The sequence below is a fragment of the Rhineura floridana genome, chromosome 5 (genome assembly GCF_030035675.1).
Source record: "Rhineura floridana isolate rRhiFlo1 chromosome 5, rRhiFlo1.hap2, whole genome shotgun sequence".
In the NCBI taxonomy this organism is placed as follows: Eukaryota; Metazoa; Chordata; class Lepidosauria; order Squamata; family Rhineuridae; genus Rhineura; species Rhineura floridana.
Genome location: NC_084484.1, coordinates 114,052,353 through 114,071,669, shown reverse-complemented (window position 1 = coordinate 114,071,669; position 19,317 = coordinate 114,052,353). Strand labels below are relative to the sequence as shown.

The following is a 19,317-nucleotide window of genomic DNA, read 5'->3' as shown; positions in this document are numbered from 1 at the left end:
GGAACCAATCGGTTTCTCCATATTCTGTCCTTGCAGTAGCCTTTTGTCCAGAGTATAGGTTGCACATCAGGACAATCAGATGCTGTGGCATCCCCATTTCTTTTAAAGCATCCCATCGTTTTTCATGATCTACACAATCTAAGGCTTTGCTGTAATCTATAAAGCACAGGGTGATTTCCTTCTGAAATTCCTTTGTTTGTTCCATTATCCAATGTATGTTTGCTATATGATCTCTGGTGCTTCTTCCCTTTCTAAATCCAGCTTCGACGTCTGGCATTTCTCGCTCCATATATGGTAAGAGCCTTTGTTGTAGAATCCTGAGCATTGTTTTACTTGCATGGGATATTAAGGCAATAGTTTGATAATTACTGCATTCTCTGGGATCCCCTTTCTTTGGAATTGGGATGTATATTGAACGCTTTCAGTCTGTGGGTCATTGTTTAGTTTTCCTTATTTCTTGACACATTTTTGTCAAAATTTGGACAGATTCAGTCTCAGTAGCTTGTATCAACTCTAGTGGTATGCCATCTGTTCCTGGTGATTTGTTTCTTCCAAGTATTTTAAGAGCAGCTTTCACCTCACATTCTAAAATTTCTGGTTCTTCTTCATACGGTTCCTCTGTGAATGAATCTGTCATCCTTGCATCTCTTTTATATAGTTCTTCAGTGTATTGCTTCCATCTTTATTTGTCTCGGTCAGTCAGCGTGTTCCCCTGTTGATTATTCAACAACCCTAAATGTAAATGTACTGCCTTCAGGTCAATTCTGACTTATGGAGACCCTATTAATAGGGTTTTCATGAGGCTGAGAGGCACTGGCCCAAGGTCACCCAGCGAGCTTCATGGCTATGTGGGGGTACTCTTGGTTTAAACTTCCCTTTACTTTCTCTAATCTTTTGGAATAGGGCTCTTGTTCTACCTTTTTTGTTGTCCTCTTCTATTTGTTTACAATAACTATTGTAATAATTCTCTTTGTCCCTATGTACTAGTCGCTGTATTACTGCAGTTAAGGTTCTGATTGTGTTTCTGTCTCCTTTTGCTTTCCTTTTATCTTTAACCATTTTAAGAGTTTTGTCAGTCATCCCTTGAGGTCTTTCTCTCTTTTTAACTAGAAGTATTGTCTTTTTGCATTCTTCCCTGATAATCTTTCTGACTTCAATCTATAGCTTTTCTTCTTGTTCTCTATCAACTAAGTTTAAAGCCTCAAATCTGTTACTTATTTGATCTTTCTATTCTTCTGTGATATTATTTAAATTGTATTTTGGCATTATGATTGCTTTGTTCTTCTTTAGCTGTACTTTGATTTTTTATATTAGCAGTTCAATTATAAAAGGTAAGGGCGCCAATTTATAATTTGCAGGGGGGAGCCGAACACACCAGCACCGGCCCTGTGTGCATGTGCATAGTTGCTCAATTCAGCCATTGAAGTGAATGGTGGAATCTCCTTTATATTGAACCTCATTTGCACCTACAAAGTTCTGGTTTGAGGGAAATATATCTTGAGAAGCAAAGGGACACACATTTTAGTAAATAATAATGAATCCTTCTTCAATGATGTTCACATGACGAAACATATTGACTTTTGCCTACAGACTCTTAATTTCTGCTCTAAGATCTCTCAACTGGTGAAGAGGATTCTAGTCCTTATAAGTGTATGCTGTTATAAATTCTTTAGTTTTAAGGTTGTATAAGATTCTTTGTTGTTTTTGCTACAACAGATTAGTATAATTACATCTTTGGAAGTCATCAACCTCAGCAGTAGCAAAGAATTGTTTTATTATTTGGTCTATTGATTAGACATTCTGTCTTTCTTCTGCCATAGAACTCAGAGTAACATACATAAGATTTCCAGGTAGTCTCCTATGCTGGCAGTGCAGTGACCAGGCTAGCTTTCTCATGGCTCCTGCCTGTGCCTTTTGACCATGGTAGTAGACTGCCTAGTCTGTCTGTCACTAGAATACCCATGCACACTGTGTTCTGATCATAATCAAGCCTAAGTAAGCCTTGAGGCAAGTCTCACTATGACATCACAACATACCAGCCAATGGCATCAAGAGGTAAGGCAGGGAGAAAGGACAGAGGTTGAGAAGATTGCAAGAGTGACAAAATCAGGAGACAAGGAGGAGAATATGAGATTATGAAAATGCAGTCAGTTGTAAGGTGTGTAGATAGCACTTTCATAATAGGATAGCTGGTGTCAAAACAACCAATTACTTTATAAGTGAAAGCAGGTTTCTTAGAAGCCCAGCATTCATTTTTGATAAAGTAAATTCTACCTATCATGGCTGAAGACAAAGCCCTGTAAGTGATCACTTAATAAGCAATTTATTAGGGAAAGCTATAAATATATATATTTTACATGAAAGCTAAGGATTTTAGTACTCAGTATCTTTAGTATCATAGAGACCAACTCCTTCCCTACAGACTCTCTCGGGTGTAAAGACAAGCGGAGGGGGCCTTCTTTGTAGTTCAAACTTAAGAAGTTTGTGGGATGATGGCCAAGGGGAGAGATTTCTCTGTGGTAGCCCTTAAATTGTGGAATTCCCTCCCCACAGAGGTGTGTCTGGCACCTTTGCTATTCATTTTTTGATGAATACGGAAGATACACCTGTTTACCTTGGCCTTCGGCTCCTGAGATGTATGTTTTCAGAATCTGCCCTATTATTGTGATTTAAATGTGTTTTAATTATTTTTAATATTGTATTTAAGATGTTGTAACCTGCCCTGGGACCTATTGGTTAACATTGGGCTAATAATAATAATAATAATAATGCCATGGGCTACACCAGATGTATATGTGATTGGACTTGCAAACTGCAATACATCTAAGTTCTTCATTCTTAACCAGAAAGATATATTGATATCTTTCAGTTAAAAACACACACCCAAACCTCTAGTATACACTGGAACAGTGTTCAACATGTGACCTATCAGGATGCATACAGCTGACCAACTCTGCCTTTTGTGATCTGCCAGGAATTTGAATCTCAATCTTGGCTTGGTGGGTGATAAGTTGAATATATGCCTAAACAACAACCAGCATTTACTTTGAAGTAGACACCAATGGTTTATTTCACACTTACTTGTAACTTAAATATATGTCCTGCCTTTCAACATGGGTGAAACAATCCTAACCATAGGAAGCCGGTGTATCCCTATTGCCATTCAGGAGCCTGTGGGAGGGGCTACTGTTGGCTGGGCCAGCAGGTGCATATGGACCACAGTTCTGAGGAATGGGCTGTAGGTTACATTATGAACAACAGGGTTTGGAATGGGGAAAGTCTCCCCTGCCCTGTCCCACCAGTCCCCTGGAAAGCCTCCTTTTCAGGACTTACTCTGGTCTCAGCTGACCTGGCTTTGGCTCAGGTGAATGAGCCCCAGCTGAGCAGGAATGGAAAACCAATGCCAGCATATAACCAGTTGAGCCTGGATGGAAGCCTTTTGCCAGCAGAGTCCCGGCTCAACTGGAGATCCAGCTATTCCAAACTCCACTTGTCCTGGCAGATCTTGGGTTTCGATTGCTTCCTATGGCAGCTAAAAGCAATAAAACCTTAACATTCCAACAGCACATCATAAGAAAAAAAACCTTAAAACATATACAAGCAGATCAAAACAGCAGCCAGCTAAAATTAAAACAGCAATCAATACCAGAAGATCATGATCAGTTCTGCAGGTGAAAAGGCCTGCCTGAACAAGGTTTTCACCGGCAGGTAGAAGGCTATCTAAAAGGGTCACATGAGGTCTCAACTGGCTGTGACTGAGCAGGAACAAGACCTTGCACTTGTAATGGATAGCTCAATGAAGATGTCAACCCAGTGTGCAGCAGCTGTGAAAAAGGCAGATTCAATGCTAGGGATCATGAGGAAAGGTATTGAAAATAACACTGCTGATATCAATGTCATTGATATAAGTGCCATTGTATAAATCTATGGTGCGGCCGCATTTTGAATACTGTGTACAGTTCCGGTTGCCTCATCTCAAAAAGGAAATTATAGAGCTGGAAAAGGTCAACCAGAATGATCAAGGGGATGGAGCAATTCCTTTATGAGGAAAGGCTGCAGAATTTGGGGCTTTTTAGTTTAGAGATAAGGTGAGTCAGAGATGCCACTATAGTCAGATGCAGTATGCTTCTGAAAACCAGTTGCCAGTAGCTACAGGAGGGGAGAGAGCTCTTCCCATGGGCATCTGGTTGGCCACTGTGAGAACAGGATACTGGACTAGATGGGCTGCTGGCCAGATCCAGCAGACTCTTATGTTCTTAGGGGACTAGATTGGAAGGCTGGCCACAGGTTCTGCTTTGCAAATAACAGCCATTTATGTAAAGAGGTGTCAGAGGACAGTCCCTCTGTTTGTTTTTATTTTTTTTTTACAATAATTTTTATTCAAATTTTCATAAAACAAACAAAACAAAATCATAAAACATTCAAAGACAAAAAACAAAACAAAACAAAAATGATTAAACAAAAAAATAAAATGTTGACTTCCCATTTGTCGCAGATCAAATCAGTTATAGGTCTACAATATATAACAATCCTGTCTCTTAAATTATATTATAAAATCACTTTCCTCCAGTAGTTATCTTAATTAATCATCAAATCTCATAAACATTACTTTATTCTTTCCACAAAAAGTCAAAGAGAGGTTTCAGTTCTTTAAGAAATATATCTATCAATTTTTCTCCAAATAAACATGTCGATTAATCCATCTCATTAATAATAATAATCTTATTGTCATAACCATAGTCCAAATAAACATATCGATTAATCCATCTCATCAAAATCTGTTAGGTCCAATAATTTCAATAGCCATTATTCCATTATCCATATTAATTCCATCTTCCATCTTCAATAGTCCTGTTAAGTCCAGTAATTTCAGTGTCCAATCTTCCATTATCAGTATTCCATAATAATCTTGCTGTCATAGCCATAGTCATATAATAAGAGTCTGATGGGAATTTCCTCTATCCCAAATATTTTCTTGCCATCAATCCTGAATAAGTTGCTGAAATATTGTTGTAGAGTCATATCTCTGTTCTTCTTTTTTACAAAATGCACTGGCTCATCTCTTGAGAGTTTTTCCATTGTCACATGGCTGCAGTTAATTCCATAGATTTTCTCTATATCAAGCTTCATCACGTCATTCCAGTCCAGAAGATTATCCAAGCCATTGATAACTTTATCTCTAATATCTTCATTAATTTCTTCAGAGATAACGTTAAATTCCAAACAGTAGATTTTATTTCTAATATCCATAAACTCCAGATCTTTTTCCAATTCCACATTTGTTCCAATCTCCAGGACTTGTATCTTCCCTTTATTTTTTCTTTTCTCATCTCTGATCTCATTCTCCTCTCTCACAGGATCCCCTATTTCTTTAAGCTCCTGCGTCATTTTGCTCAGTTCAATTTTCAGCTCCTTACTGCCCTGTCGCAGGGTTTGTTTCGTTATCTCAATCTCATCCATTATTTTCTGAAACATAATTACTTCCAGATTCTCAGCCACTTTCTTGATTGCCATTTTTAAAACCACGAAAACAAAACAAAACAAAAATAAAGAAGAACCACTTCTTATTTCAGCAACAATTGGGTTAATATTCCAGGCTTGATGACATCACAGTATAAACAGAGCAGCCTGCCTTATCTCTCTATGTTCAAGAATACAAAACAAATTTAGTTCCCAGCATCAAAACAGTTAGTGGCGTCGTGAAGAAGCAGATTCGTCAAAATAAAATAGACCAAAAAGAGAATAGTCCCAGACAATATAATGTTCCAAAGTTCATATTTTTTATTTTTTTCTCCTCGGAATAGAAATCCCTCTTCTGTTTATATCTTTAGAATGCACTTCCAGGACAGCTTTTTGCAATAGAAACAGAGATAAGCTGTTAATTTCGTGAATAACAGAGAAGAGTTATAGCTCACCCAGAAGTTCTTTAAAGCTGATTCATTTGACAAATCTCTTTTTGCTGCAACAATTTAAACCAAGTAAAAAAAATAATAGAAAGAAGGGTGCTTGCCTGTTAGTCCGTTTTCTCTTTGAAGAAAAGATAAACGTGTCGCATTAATCAGATAGAGCTTGTTCGGAAGTCCGTCCGGCATTGCTGGCTGGACCTTTTCTCATAAATTAATGAAATTCAGTCCTCCCAACAAAAACAGGCTTTTGAGGTTGATCTCTACGTTTCTCCCTGCCTGGGAGAAATTTCATCAGTCAAAAAAAAAATGTTCTGACTGATTTATATCTGAATAAGCTTCTTCTGAGGCGGGAGCCCGTCTCAAAAGCAGGCACAAGCGAAGTCACCCTTCCCGGAAGTGACAGTCCCTCTGTTTGAAGGAATATTTGAAGGTTGCTCGGTTGAAGTCTAGCTTAAAGATAAAGAACTATTAAGAGGGAGATCAGGGGTTCTGAAGCTGCCCATCAACAGCACCTGGACAGCGAACTGAGCAGGCACACAGGTCACCTGTTTAGTCTTCCCCACTATGGGGAGGTATGTTGTACTTCTTTTTAAGCTATAGTAATTATTACTAAATTTAAAACTAAATTAGCATATGCTATTTTTTGCAAATTTGTACCAGTTTTTGTCTTCCTTTTTAGTGATGCATCTCCTCTTTTTTTAGTGATGCGTAAGTGGCCATCCTATAGAAGAGTCCCTGAGTCTGAACACAGCCAGGAAGGCCATCTCCTACATATTCACTTATCCACCCTAGATATTGGTGGGTCACAGAGGAGGGCGTCTCCCTCAGATCTCAGTTTCCTGACAGATATTGGAGAAGATGGTCCTTCAGATACCCTTCAACAATAAAATCCTCATTTCCCCTTAAAAACAAAAGTCGAATGTTGTACTTGATTTAAAATTATTTCCCCAGGGAAAGTTACATCTTTCCTTTGCTATCCTTTTCTTGTTTAAACTAAACATATGACTATGGTTGTGTGCATAACATTTGCTTATTCGGTAATCTGAAAAAGTCAAGTCTCCTAGTGGCAAGCATTCTTTTAAGGGAGATACAAGATTCAAAGTAAAATATTTCATTTTGCCATTTTTGTGCTGTAAAACAATGGGTGGTATACAGCTAAATCATATTTAGAGTAGACATTAACATCAGTGGAGTAAAGTTACTGTAGAAAGTGGAGTCCCTCAAGGATCGGTATTGGGACCTGTACTTTTCAACTTGTTCATTAATGACCTAGAATTAGGAGTGAGCAGTGAAGTGGCCAAGTTTGCTGACGACACTAAATTGTTCAGGGTTGTTAAAACAAAAAGGGATTGCGAAGAGCACCAAAAAGACCTCTCCAAACTGAGTGAATGGGCAGAAAAATGGCAAATGCAATTCAATATAAACAAGTGTAAAATTATGCATATTGGAGCAAACAATCTTAATTTCACATATACGCTCATGGGGTCTGAACTGGCGGTGACCGACCAGGAGAGAGACCTCGGGGTTGTAGTGGACAGCACGATGAAAATGTCGACCCAGTGTGCGGCAGCTGTGAAAAAGGCAAATTCCATGCTAGCAATAATTAGGAAAGGTATTGAAAATAAAACAGCCGATATCATAATGCCGTTGTATAAATCTATGGTGCGGCCGCATTTGGAATACTGTGTACAGTTCTGGTCGCCTCATCTCAAAAAGGATATTCTAGAGTTGGAAAAGGTTCAGAAGAGAGCAACCAGAATGATCAAGGGGATAGAGCGACTCCCTTACGAGGAAAGGTTGCAGCATTTGGGGCTTTTTCGTTTAGAGAAAAGGCGAGTCAGAGGAGACATGATAGAAGTGTATAAAATTATGCATGGCATTGAGAAAGTGGATAGAGAAAAGTTCTTCTCCCTCTCTCATAATACTAGAACTCGTGGACATTCAAAGAAGCTGAATGTTGGAAGATTCAGGACAGACAAAAGGAAGTACTTCTTTACTCAGCGCATAGTTAAACTATGGAATTTGCTCCCACAAGATGCAGTAATGGCCACCAGCTTGGATGGCTTTAAAAGAAGATTAGACAAATTCATGGAGGACAGGGCTATCAATGGCTACTAGCCATGATGGCTGTGCTCTGCCACCCTAGTCAGAGGCAGCATGCTTCTGAAAACCAGTTGCCGGAAGCCTCAGGAGGGGAGAGTGTTCTTGCACTCGGGTCCTGCTTGCGGGCTTCCCCCAGGCACCTGGTTGGCCACTGTGAGAACAGGATGCTGGACTAGATGGGCCACTGGCCTGATCCAGCAGGCTCTTCTTATGTTCTTATGTTCTTATCCTTTATTTCAATGGGTCTACTCTCAATATGACTAACATTGGATATTACCCAATATATCTACATTAATAAGGAAGCATAAAGGCTGTAATCCTATGCTTGCTTAATTTATGAATAAGATCGTAATGAACACAGCAGAATGTTCTTCTGAGTAAATGTGCATGGGATTGTGCATTACAGGAGAGAAGGAGATCAAAAAATTAAAAAGCCTTTTAAAAAGCCAACTTGTATATCAAGGTGGTGGGTTGGTACACAAGGAAATTATACAGCCATGAGAATGGCTGTATACTATAGTCAGTGGGGATTTTTCACATTCTGCAATGTTAAATGGAAAATATCCCCCCATGCCATTCTGATGCTTCCCATAAGCTCATTTCAAAACAAAACCTTACAAAACTTATAGTTCTGAACTCAGAAACGCTTGCTTAACAACCCTGTCAATTTTCATGGCGATACACAAAACAGTCAGAGAGAATTTAGAGTTCAAAGTCTAAAAAGAGAAAAAAAAACTCAGAGCCCTTTTGAACTTTTTCCTGCGAGTTCTCATAATCTGTTGAAATTCATTAAAAATCGGCCATGTTCACAGAGTACCTGTAATCCTAATATTGACCTTGCCCCATACTCTGACCTTCATCTACTGCAGTTTAAAAGTTAAAAAAAATGCCTGGTTGATTTTTAATTAATTTAAGAAATTTCGGCTGGAAGCCTATTATAACGCGGGGCATGCCCAGTAAGGACCAACTGTCAGTGTTCTAAAAGCCTCACAGCTTCTGGGCTTGGCTAATCAGAGGGCTACACCCACACCAGACTTTGATTTCACTTGAGACAGTCATGGCTTCCCTCCAAGAATCCTGGGAAGTGTAGTTTCTGAAGGGTGCTGAGAGGAGATTCCTATTCCCCTGAGAGAATGGTTAACAGTCAGCCACTCTGATTGAAAGTCTGTGAGAGGAACAGGGCGTCTCCTGGCAACTCTCAGCACCCTTCACTAACTACACTTCCCAGGATTCTTTAAGAGAAGCCATGATTGGCTTTGAGCCATGGCTTTGAGAGAAGCCATGATAAATTGTTTTAAATTGTTTTTAAAAGATGTGTTTTTACATTTGTATATTTGTTTTTATTGTTTTTAGTTATTGTAAACCGCTCAGAGAGCTTCGGCTATGGGGCGGTATATAAATACACTAAATAAATAGATAAATAAATAATGATTGTCCAAAGTGTAATAGAGGCCTGGTGTGGATGTGGCCAGGGACAGCTTTGTTTTAAATTTGGGTGGGAGGTAGGGTTGCCAGGTTCAGGTCCTGAGACTGATCCTGTATCTTTAGGAGAAGAGAAAGTCAGCCAAGTGCCGGTGTTCTTGCAACATTGTAATGGGAAAAACCACAAGGTAGAATTGTCCCTTTCCCCTGCCCAACTGTGAAAGATACAGAAGATGTCTTGGTTGGCAGGCCCAGCCTGGTCAGTTTTACCTATCCTAATCATGATTGCATAGGAGTATATCCGATTCAACTCAATAATCATACAAATGATCAGACCTGCCTTTTCCCTCCTTCCCCTTTCCGCTCCCTTTCTCCTCCCCTCCCCTCTTCCTTCTTCCGCCTCCCCTGCCCACTCCAGCCCTCCATCCCTCCCCCAAGTCAGTTTTACCTATCCTAAGCATGATTGCATGGGAGTAAATCCCACTGAACTCAATAAACATGCAAATGACCACATCTGTCCTTCTTCTCCCCTCCCCCTCCTTCCTGCTTCCATCCCAGTCCTCCCCTCTGCCTTTCCACCCCCTCCTCCCCCTCCTCCCTTCCCCATCCCCTGTGGTCAGTTTCACCTATCCTAAGCATGATTGCCTGGTGTGTGTGTGTAAATCCCACTTAACTCAATAAGCATGCAAATGATCAATCCATTCTCAGCAAACTTGCACAGGATCCCATTTCTTACCTCCCGGATTAAAAAGCAGGGAAATTCACTAATAGGCAAAAAACCTTGCGGTTTAAGAATGTACCTATAGCCCACAGATATTTCTACCAAACTTTAAAAAGCAGGGAAATTGGGCAGCTATAGTGAATGCACCAGGGGAGCAGGAGACCTGAACTCCTCTCTGAGATATTGTACTGCCCTACAAAGTTATCAAAATGCAAACACAATTTGGGTTGGTCTTTCACAGTCCAATCCACTTGCTGTGCAGCTTGGAAGAATTTGGTAACATTTTAAAGTTTGGTAGAAATATCTGTGGGCTATAGGTACATTCTTAAACCGCAAGGTTTTTTTTGCCTATTAGTGTTAAACTATGTTAAGGCTGCAATCCTGTGCCCATTTATTTGAAAGTAGGGATGGAGGCATCAGTCAGTTTTGGTTCTCTTGGTTTGTCATTATTCCAATCTTAAATTCAGTTCTCCACATTTCTATAGCAATTAGTAATTACAAAATACATGAAAATTCTCCAGCATTTTAGTGAGAATTTCTTGTACTAAACACATTTTTATATGCAGTTTTGACTAATGTACACATTTTTGCAAGCAATTTCTCTGAACACACTGCATTTAGGTATATCATTTTCACTAATATATTAATTTTTATCCACACTTCCCCCTAATATATGCATTTATGTAAGCATTGTTTGGTTGAAGAATTGGATCCTAAAATTCATATAAGTGCAAATTTTGAAGGATGGCTGTGTTTTGGTTCTCATATTGTTTTTGAAAATGTGAATTTGCTAAATTCAACTTGAAACCGAACTGAATCTTATTTCTCCCCAATCCCTTTTTGGGAGTAAGCCCAACTGAAATCAATAGGACTTTCTTCTGGGTAGACATGTATAGAATTACACTGTAAAAATGAAGTATGTATTCCAAAATTAAAGAAATATAAATGGCTGTTTGATAAATATTGAAAATGCTAAACATGACTCCTAACATTAGTAGGATGCAAAGTCTGACTAGGCATGAAGACGTGCAAGGAAGTTAATTGTGAAATCTAGACAGTAACTATAGATGCATGCTTTAAACATTTCCCAACATACGGTAAGTTGGGTAACAATCTTGCTTAGAAGAAATAAGTTGCAAAACTGAGCATGACAAATGCAGAATTGATTTTAGTTTGTTTCCCCCCCCCACTCGTCATATTAGGAACCTTTACTACCTTATTGTTCCTGCCTTTGGGGCATTTGTACACATGCAAAATCAGTATAAAATGGTCTGAAACTAAAAGAGGACTGAAGACATACACAACACTGGCTTGCAAGCATAACATAAGCATGGCTTTCTGTTAAATATTCTCAAAATACTTATTATAGCAAAAAGTAAAATGACAGATATGTACTACAGACTAAATGCCATTTTCTTCCTATGAAATTACATTGGTTTAGACAATAAACAGGTAAAACGCTCATCTTTTTCCATCCTGCAGAGAGGATTAAGGAGCAACCCATCCTTGACAGTACTTCTTTTCCCACCGAATGTCAATGAGCAGTCAGGGGCTCAGTATAATTTCTGGACTTATCAGCCCTCTGCAAGGAGTCAATACATTAACTAAGTGATGGATTTGTTTCACAAATGCGTATTTTTGCCAGGATGTTGGGAAACTGTTTGGTGAAGTTCATTGGGCCTGATTTACACCCTGTTACAGCTGCTGTGGAACAAGGTTACGCTGAGGCATAGAAGGACTACTGCAAGATTATTTAATTCAGCAAGTGTGTGAAAATGGATTTATTTAATCAATTTATACCCCTCTCTGCAATGTAAAAACTTAGTATGGTATTCAACTAACTTGTCACATCAGCTCAAGGATTACCACTAGTTCAACAGAACATTCCCTCCTCTCCTTCTGCCTGCATGGGCCCTGCATCCTTCCCAAAGCTGCTCCGGAGGATTGGGGGAACCCCTAGAACAAATTTAGGGCACATGGGAGAAGGAGAGGAGGAATTCCCATTGCGATAGTGGTAATCCTTGCACTATCCGGAACCTTGACTTAGCTCCATGTTGGATTTAACCCTTCACCATGGCAGCTTACAATATGTATCTAAAAACAAACAAACTAGCTTATGGTGATTTCAGAAGTGGAATAATAATAGCCAAAGCTGAGGGAAAGAAACCTTTCCATCAGTGTGATGCATTCTCCCCCCTGCTTAACAACCATCAGGGCCAGCCCAATATATTTTGCTGCCTAAGGCAAAGGACGAGATGACACACCCCCATTCCATCTATATAATCCAACTAGGCTGGCAGTTGAATCTTACGTCAACACTGTCAATGGGATGCCACAAGTGCACCTGAGGGCAGCAGTTTAGTGAAAAGGTGTATGACAAGCCTGTGGCACACATAGCTCTGGTCTCTAACAGAGGGAAATAGTTAGGGGGCTCAGGAGGAATAGCTGAAGTGCTCCCCTCCCTCAGCAAGTACCACCTAAGGCAATTGCCTCACTCTGTCTAAAGATAACTGAGGGCACAGGTCATCTAAAGTTTATCATTCTAAGTTCCCATGGGAGAGAGCTAACACTACCACTGAAGTCAATGGGCTTAGAATTATGGCTAAAATTATATCTCTGGTTTACCATGTAATTCTTACGTAAATTTTATGCATTCAATATTATATCTATAACTAAGGCTGCCAGTCCAATACATATCTACTCAGAAGTAAGCTCCATTGGATTCAGTGGGACTTACTCCCTGGTAAGTGTGTATTGGATTGCACCCTAACTCCTACCTGTAACTTCAAATTAAATATATTCACAATCTGCAAATGTTAAACTTTAAAATAAGGGCACTTTCAGTGAGGTTTATCTGACGGTAATGAAATAATTCTACTTCCTCCACTGTTAAACTAAACACTTTATTAAAACTGGAAAAACAAAAAAAATTGGTTCACACAATCAAATACCTGCTACAAATATGGAGTCATTAATTCTCTCTACGGGCGCAATCCAAATGGCACTTATGCCAGGCTGAGGGAGTTGGATGCAGTGGATCTCCAGCTGAGCCAGTTAGGTCCTGGCTCAGCTGGGCTATGCTGGCATAAATCCCTCGGCCTGGCTCAGCTGGTTTCCAGCTGGCTGCCCATCTGAGACTGGCGCAAGTGGATCTGGTATAAGCTGGTGTAAGGCCCAAAAAAGGGGCTGGTTAGAGGCATGTTGGGAGGAGCCAAGGTGAGAGGACTTAGGGCACAACCAACTCATGTTTGAAGCAGGTCCCAATCCAGAAAAAAGTTATGTCAGGAAAAAGGTCATTCTAAGAAAATAATTGCAATAAAAGTCAATGGAGAGGGCTTACTCCCTGGTAGAGGTATTTGGGACAGCAGGCTTTTTCTTTCTGCTCCCTGCGCACAGCTCCCAGTTGAGCTGGCATTCAGCCATTCCAGAGGCTCCTGAATGGCAACTGGATGCGGCGGAACTTTACGCTGGTTTCTCTTGTTCCAGCACAACTTACACTAGCTTCCCCTGAGTTGGATTGCTCTGCAAGACATGGCTAGTTCACAGAAAGCTTCCCATCACAGTAATTTACCAAGTTTCCTAACACAGTCATGTACCTGAGTACTACCATTTTGTGGAGAAAATGACCATTTTGTCAGTACTGATCCTAAGAAACTATAGCCCACTAGGGTCATTTTGCAACAAAAGAAGAACTCCTACTACTAAGGAGGGAGCTACTTTCACATTTTAATCTGTAAATATCCCAATCCAGTGAAAGGGAACTATGTGGAGGTGGCTTCTATTCAAGGTCCACATCCCCAAGTGGACTGGGAATGTAGGGTATGTATGTACACCATAGGTGCAAGAGGGAGTGGTGCCCATCTCTCTCAATTGGGGCCTTTGAAAAATACTTGTTCCTTAGTTGGAATTTGGTTAACTAACCATGGGCATTACTTAAGACAGCATGTTGAAAACTATTTCAAGGACACCCCCACTTGATACTTTGGTCTAAACCTTGTAACATCTCCTCACAGAAAGACAGGGACTTTGCCATTGCATGCAAGGGTCTGGCTGTCTGAAATTGCCCCCCCCAAAAAACACCCCCTCAGAAATGAACAGTCAAGCTGCCCTCAGTCTCAGTGAACTCAAGCAAGTATGCTGAGAATATCAAGCCTGTAATTTTGGTAATATTTGAAGCACCACAGCATTGGCTTTCCCCATCTAAATGCAATTCTTTTTAAATGCTCAATTCTCTTACCTTGGGTTTTTGAGATTTCTCCTTATCTGAAGCATTTGAAGGCTTTCTCTTCAACATCTCAACACTGAGATTGATTCAAAATACCATTATAAGGCAGAGTTGCTCAGTTTTTCTCAGCCAAAATACAGCAGCAAATGACAGTCAGAACTTAAATCAGCAAAAACAAAACTTCCTTATTCTGGTTAGCATGTGACTTCACTCAGCTTTCTGTTAGGTCTGGTTGAAATATTCAAGACAGAGGAAGGAAGACAAAAAAAAGATGAAGAAAAAGGAAGAGGCTCTGGGTATAAATCAGCAAGAACTGCAGCTTCAGCTTCCCCCTCCCCCCATTTATTTCATGGCAACTTTCACAGAAGCAATGCTTGGTGCCCGGTGCCCATACAAGCAGCATGGTGTGGAAGGGTGACAAATCAGGGATGCCTGAAACCCCTGTAGTGTTCTTTTTTTTTTTTTACAATAATTTTTTATTCAAATTTTCATAAAACAAACAAAACAAAATCAAAAACATAACACAATAAAAAAAATAAAAAAAATTGACTTCCGACTTGTCACAGATCAGCTATAAATATATAATATATATCAAACCTGTCCCTTAATACATACAAAATCACTTTTCTCCATAGCCTATCTTAATTAATCGTCAAATCCCAATATCATCGTTTCATTTTTATCTTTCAACAAAAAGTCTAAGAGAGGCTTCCATTCCTTAAGAAATGTATCTGTCGATTTTTCTCTAAGTAAACATGTCAATTTATCCATCTCTACTAAGTCCATTAATTTCAATAGCCATTCTTCCGTTGTTGGTGTTGATTCCATTTTCCACTTTTGTGCATATAATAATCTTGCTGCCGTAATCATATATAATATTATTCTTCCATATTTCTTTTCTATTTGTTTATCCATAAAACCCAATAAAAAAAATTCTGGTTTTGACTGTATATTTGTCTTTAGAATTTTTTGCATCATCCTACCTATCTGTGCCCAAAATAATTTTGCCTGTTTACACAACCACCACATATGATAAAACGATCCTTCTTGTTGTTTACATTTCCAACAAACATTAGAAACATTACTATACATTTTTGACAACTTTTCTGGAGTCATGTACCAACGATACATCATTTTATAGAAATTTTATTTAAGATTATAGCATAATGTAAATCTCAAGCCTTTTTTCCACATATTTTCCCATTGATCCATTTGTATATTATAATCAAAGTTTTTTCCCCACTTTACCATACACTCTTTTACTTGTTCTTCTTCCATATCCATTTTCAGCAAGAGTTTATACATTTTCGCAATTGTATTTTCATCATTTGTACACAAACCTATTTCAAAATCAGAATACAGGGAAATCCCTGTAGTGTTCTATAGCTTTGTCAGCATTTTATAGCATCCCAAACACAGCCTGCTTTATTATCGTCATCTGTAAGTTTTCCAACCCAACTAGGAATCACCACGGCCAGCATGTGCTAGCATATTAAAAAATATAGCAAGTTAATGATGCTTAAGGGTGCAATTCAACTCACATGTACGCTGGGCTAAGGGGAGTTGCACAAGGCAGATCTCCAGCTGAGCCTGCTGGATCCCAGCTCAGCCGCACTGTGCTGGAGTTAGTCCATCAGCCCAGCTCAGCTGGGACCCAGCTGGCTCAGCCGGGATTGGAGTAAGTGGAGCTGGCGTAAACTGGCATAAGGCCCGAAAAGGGGCATGTTGGAGGAGGGACCATGGTGAAGAGACTTAGGTCACATCCAGCTCGTGTTTGTAGTGCTCCTTTAGGTCCCAATCCAGACAAAAGTTATGCCGGGAAATAGGTCAGTCTAAGAAAATAATTGCAATAGAAGTCAATGGAGAGGGCTTACTCTCCAGTAGGGGTATTTGGGAGAGCAGGCTTTTACTTTCTGATCCCTGCATGCAGGTCCCTGATGAGGCAGCTTTCAGCCAGCCCCTTCTAATGTTTTCCAAATTCATGGCAATGGGGGGGAGTGAGAGAGAGCCAGGGCAAGGCGAGCACTCCTGGCCCAGCAACCTATTCACACCTTTTTTTAAACACACAAAGGATTTGTCTGAAATCCCTTTTGTTGCAGACTGCATTTGCCAGCCCCACCCTGACCTAGGGATGGAATCTTCCCCCTTTTTACATTTCATTCTTAAGTGTGGCCTCCTGGTGGTCATTAATGATCTGATTCCTTTGTCCTCCTATATCTTTTCATTTTTCTGATCTCTGATTTTTTTCCTTTGCTTTGCAGTGAATTATCAATATTATAATCACTATTTATTCACAAGTCTCCACTGGTATTGATCTTTATTCTGAACTCCGCAACGATTGCCTGTTTACATTCTTTTTCAAGTGCACAGATAATCAAGTCAATGTCTTCCGCCCTGCTGCTTACAATCAACACCTTATTCCCTCCCCATTGCTTTTTGTCTGTTACAAGCAACACCTCATTGGCGTCAGTGAAAGGGAATATACATTTGAAGAGCTCACATAGAAAGTTGATCAATAAAAGTATCACTCATATTATCGATGATTTCAAAGCGATTTTAAAAAAAGAAAGAATAAGAAAAAAAGAAGAATGAATTGGAAACCAGGCGTGGTGAGTTGCTACTTCAATATTCTCTCCGCAAAGATAGAGAATATCAGAAATAATTAATCTGATGATAAATCCGATTACTGCCGAAACGGAGCCCATTGCTACCCTGACCTCAATGCATGTGATGTCCTATCTTCATAAGAAACTGTGCACTTATAATCCACTACATGTAGGCTCTGGCTATACAGATCATTCATGCAGAGTTTATACACAATGGAGGATCTGTTTACACATAGGCAGCTCTACTAACAGGAGAATTAACTTATGGAGGTTGGTGGCAGAATCAGCAAGCACAAGTTCCATACACGTGCACGCACATATCCACTTCTATGGAGAACAGCACTCATTTCTCCCTCCAGTTTTCACGCCTCCTTCATCTTGGTCCAATCCCACTTTCCATATGATATGTTCTGCATATAGATTAAATAAATAGGGTGATAAAATACATCCCTGTCTCACACTCTTTCCCATTGTGAACCAATCGGTTTCTCCATATTCTGTTCTTACACTAGCCTCTTGTCCACAGTATAGGTTGCACATCAGGATAATCAGATGCTGTGGCACCCCCATTTCTTTTAAAGCATTCCATGGTTTTTCATGATCTGCACAATCAAAGGGTGATTTTCTTCTGAAATTCCTCGGTCCGTTCCATTATCCAGGGTATGTTTGTGATATGATCTCTGGTGCCTCTTCCTTTTCTAAATCCAGCTTGGACATTTGGCATTTCTCACTCATATGTTGTGGAATCTTGAGCATTACTTTACTTGCATGGGATATTAAGGCAATAGTTTGATAATTACTGCATCCCCTGTGGTGCTCTTTCTTTGGAATTGGAATATATATATTGAACGCTTGCAGTCTGTGGGCCATTGTATAGTTTTCCATATTTGTTGACAAATTTTTGCCAAAATTTGGACAGATTCAGTCTCAGTAACTTGTAGTAACTCTATTGGTATACCATTTATGCCTGGTGATTTGTTTCTTCCAAGTATTTTAAGAGCAGCTTTCAGCTCACATTCTAAAATTTCTGGTTCTTCATCATACGGTTCCTCCGTGAATGAATCTCTTATCCTTGCATCTCTTTTATAGAGTCCTTCAGTGTATTGCATCCATCCTCTTTTTATTTTATCTTGGTCAGTCAGTGTGTTCCCCTGTTGATTATTTAATATCCCTACTCTTGGTTTAAATTTCCCTTTAATATCCTAAACCCCATTTCCCCACAATTTCTAGTTCTTCTCTGTTCTCTACTTTTACATTCCAGTCCCCCATGATTATCAGAACACCTTGTTTTGGTGTGTGATCAATTTCTTCCTGTACTTCCCGTAAGGTAAAAGCAGGTGGAGGACTTTGTTTACAGAGATTGCAAAATGAGCTTAGCTGAAGGTGCTGAAATCTGCAGACGACATCTGTGGAGGGAAAATGAATCCTGGAGCCACCATCCAGTGAACTTCATGGAAGTGAAAGCTATCAGAAATATGATGTAAGACTTTCACCTACGCTGGGCCGCTGCCGCCGCCGCCGTTTCCTGGTTGCCGGATCGGAGCTGGGAATGGGCTGCGGCCCTTCGGCGGACCTGGGGCTGCGGCCTCTATTCGGGAGACAGCATTGTTCGCCGCGGCAGTTTTTCCATTGGCTGCTGGGATTGGGGCGCGCCCCTGTGGCCTCCGTTGTCCTGCCGTGCTGGCCTTGCTCGTTTCACCTTGTGTCGGCCGCGTTTTGCCTCTCATCGCCTTTGCATTTGGCTTCTCGGGGAGAACTTTCCTGTTGGTCGCGTCTTCGTGGGGCCTGTTTGTGCCACCTCTTGCTGTTTGCTACGCTGGATGCTGGATGCTGAGAGTGAGAGGAGATGTCGCTTTCGGTTTCGCAAATGACGCACCTTGTGGACTATACGGGCCAGAAGCTTTGTTGAACTTTGCTGTGGTGACCTTTACCTGTTGTTTTAGTTTTATTGCTGTTTCGATGTTGTGATACTTATATATTATGACTTTGTACATCGCTCAGAGTGGCTCGGTTTCCAGCCAGATGGGCGATAAATAAATCGCAGAAATAAATAAATAATTCCTCTTCTGTGTTTGCCGTTGGAGCATAGACTTGGATGATGGTTATGTTAATAGGTTTCCCATTTAATCTCATTGATATAACTTGCTCAGACCTTGCATTGTAGCTCCTAATTGTTCTTGCTACATCACTTTTCACTATTAAAGCAACCCCGTTTCTTCTTAATTTCTCATTTCCTGCATAAAATATTTTGTAGTTGCTTGATTGAAAGTGTCCCATTCCTGTCCATTTTAATTCACTCACGCCAAGTATTGTAATGTTGATACATTGCATTTT

At 40.0% G+C, this 19,317-nt stretch overlaps 1 protein-coding gene across 3 annotated transcripts in view; it reads right to left on the bottom strand.

The window, feature by feature from the left end:
* Nucleotides 1–19,317, bottom strand: part of SAMSN1 (SAM domain, SH3 domain and nuclear localization signals 1) — a 153,134-nt gene that overhangs the window by 57,467 nt on the left and 76,350 nt on the right. For 2 of the 3 annotated variants that reach the window (XM_061629495.1, XM_061629494.1), the window contains exon 1: nucleotides 14,390–14,570. The exons of the other annotated variant lie outside the window; for it this stretch is intronic. In XM_061629495.1, coding sequence (XP_061485479.1) covers nucleotides 14,390–14,446 — 57 coding nt within the window. In that variant the 5' untranslated portion in view covers nucleotides 14,447–14,570. Of the gene's footprint in view, nucleotides 1–14,389; nucleotides 14,571–19,317 lie in introns of those variants that run through there. 3 annotated transcript variants of the gene reach the window in all.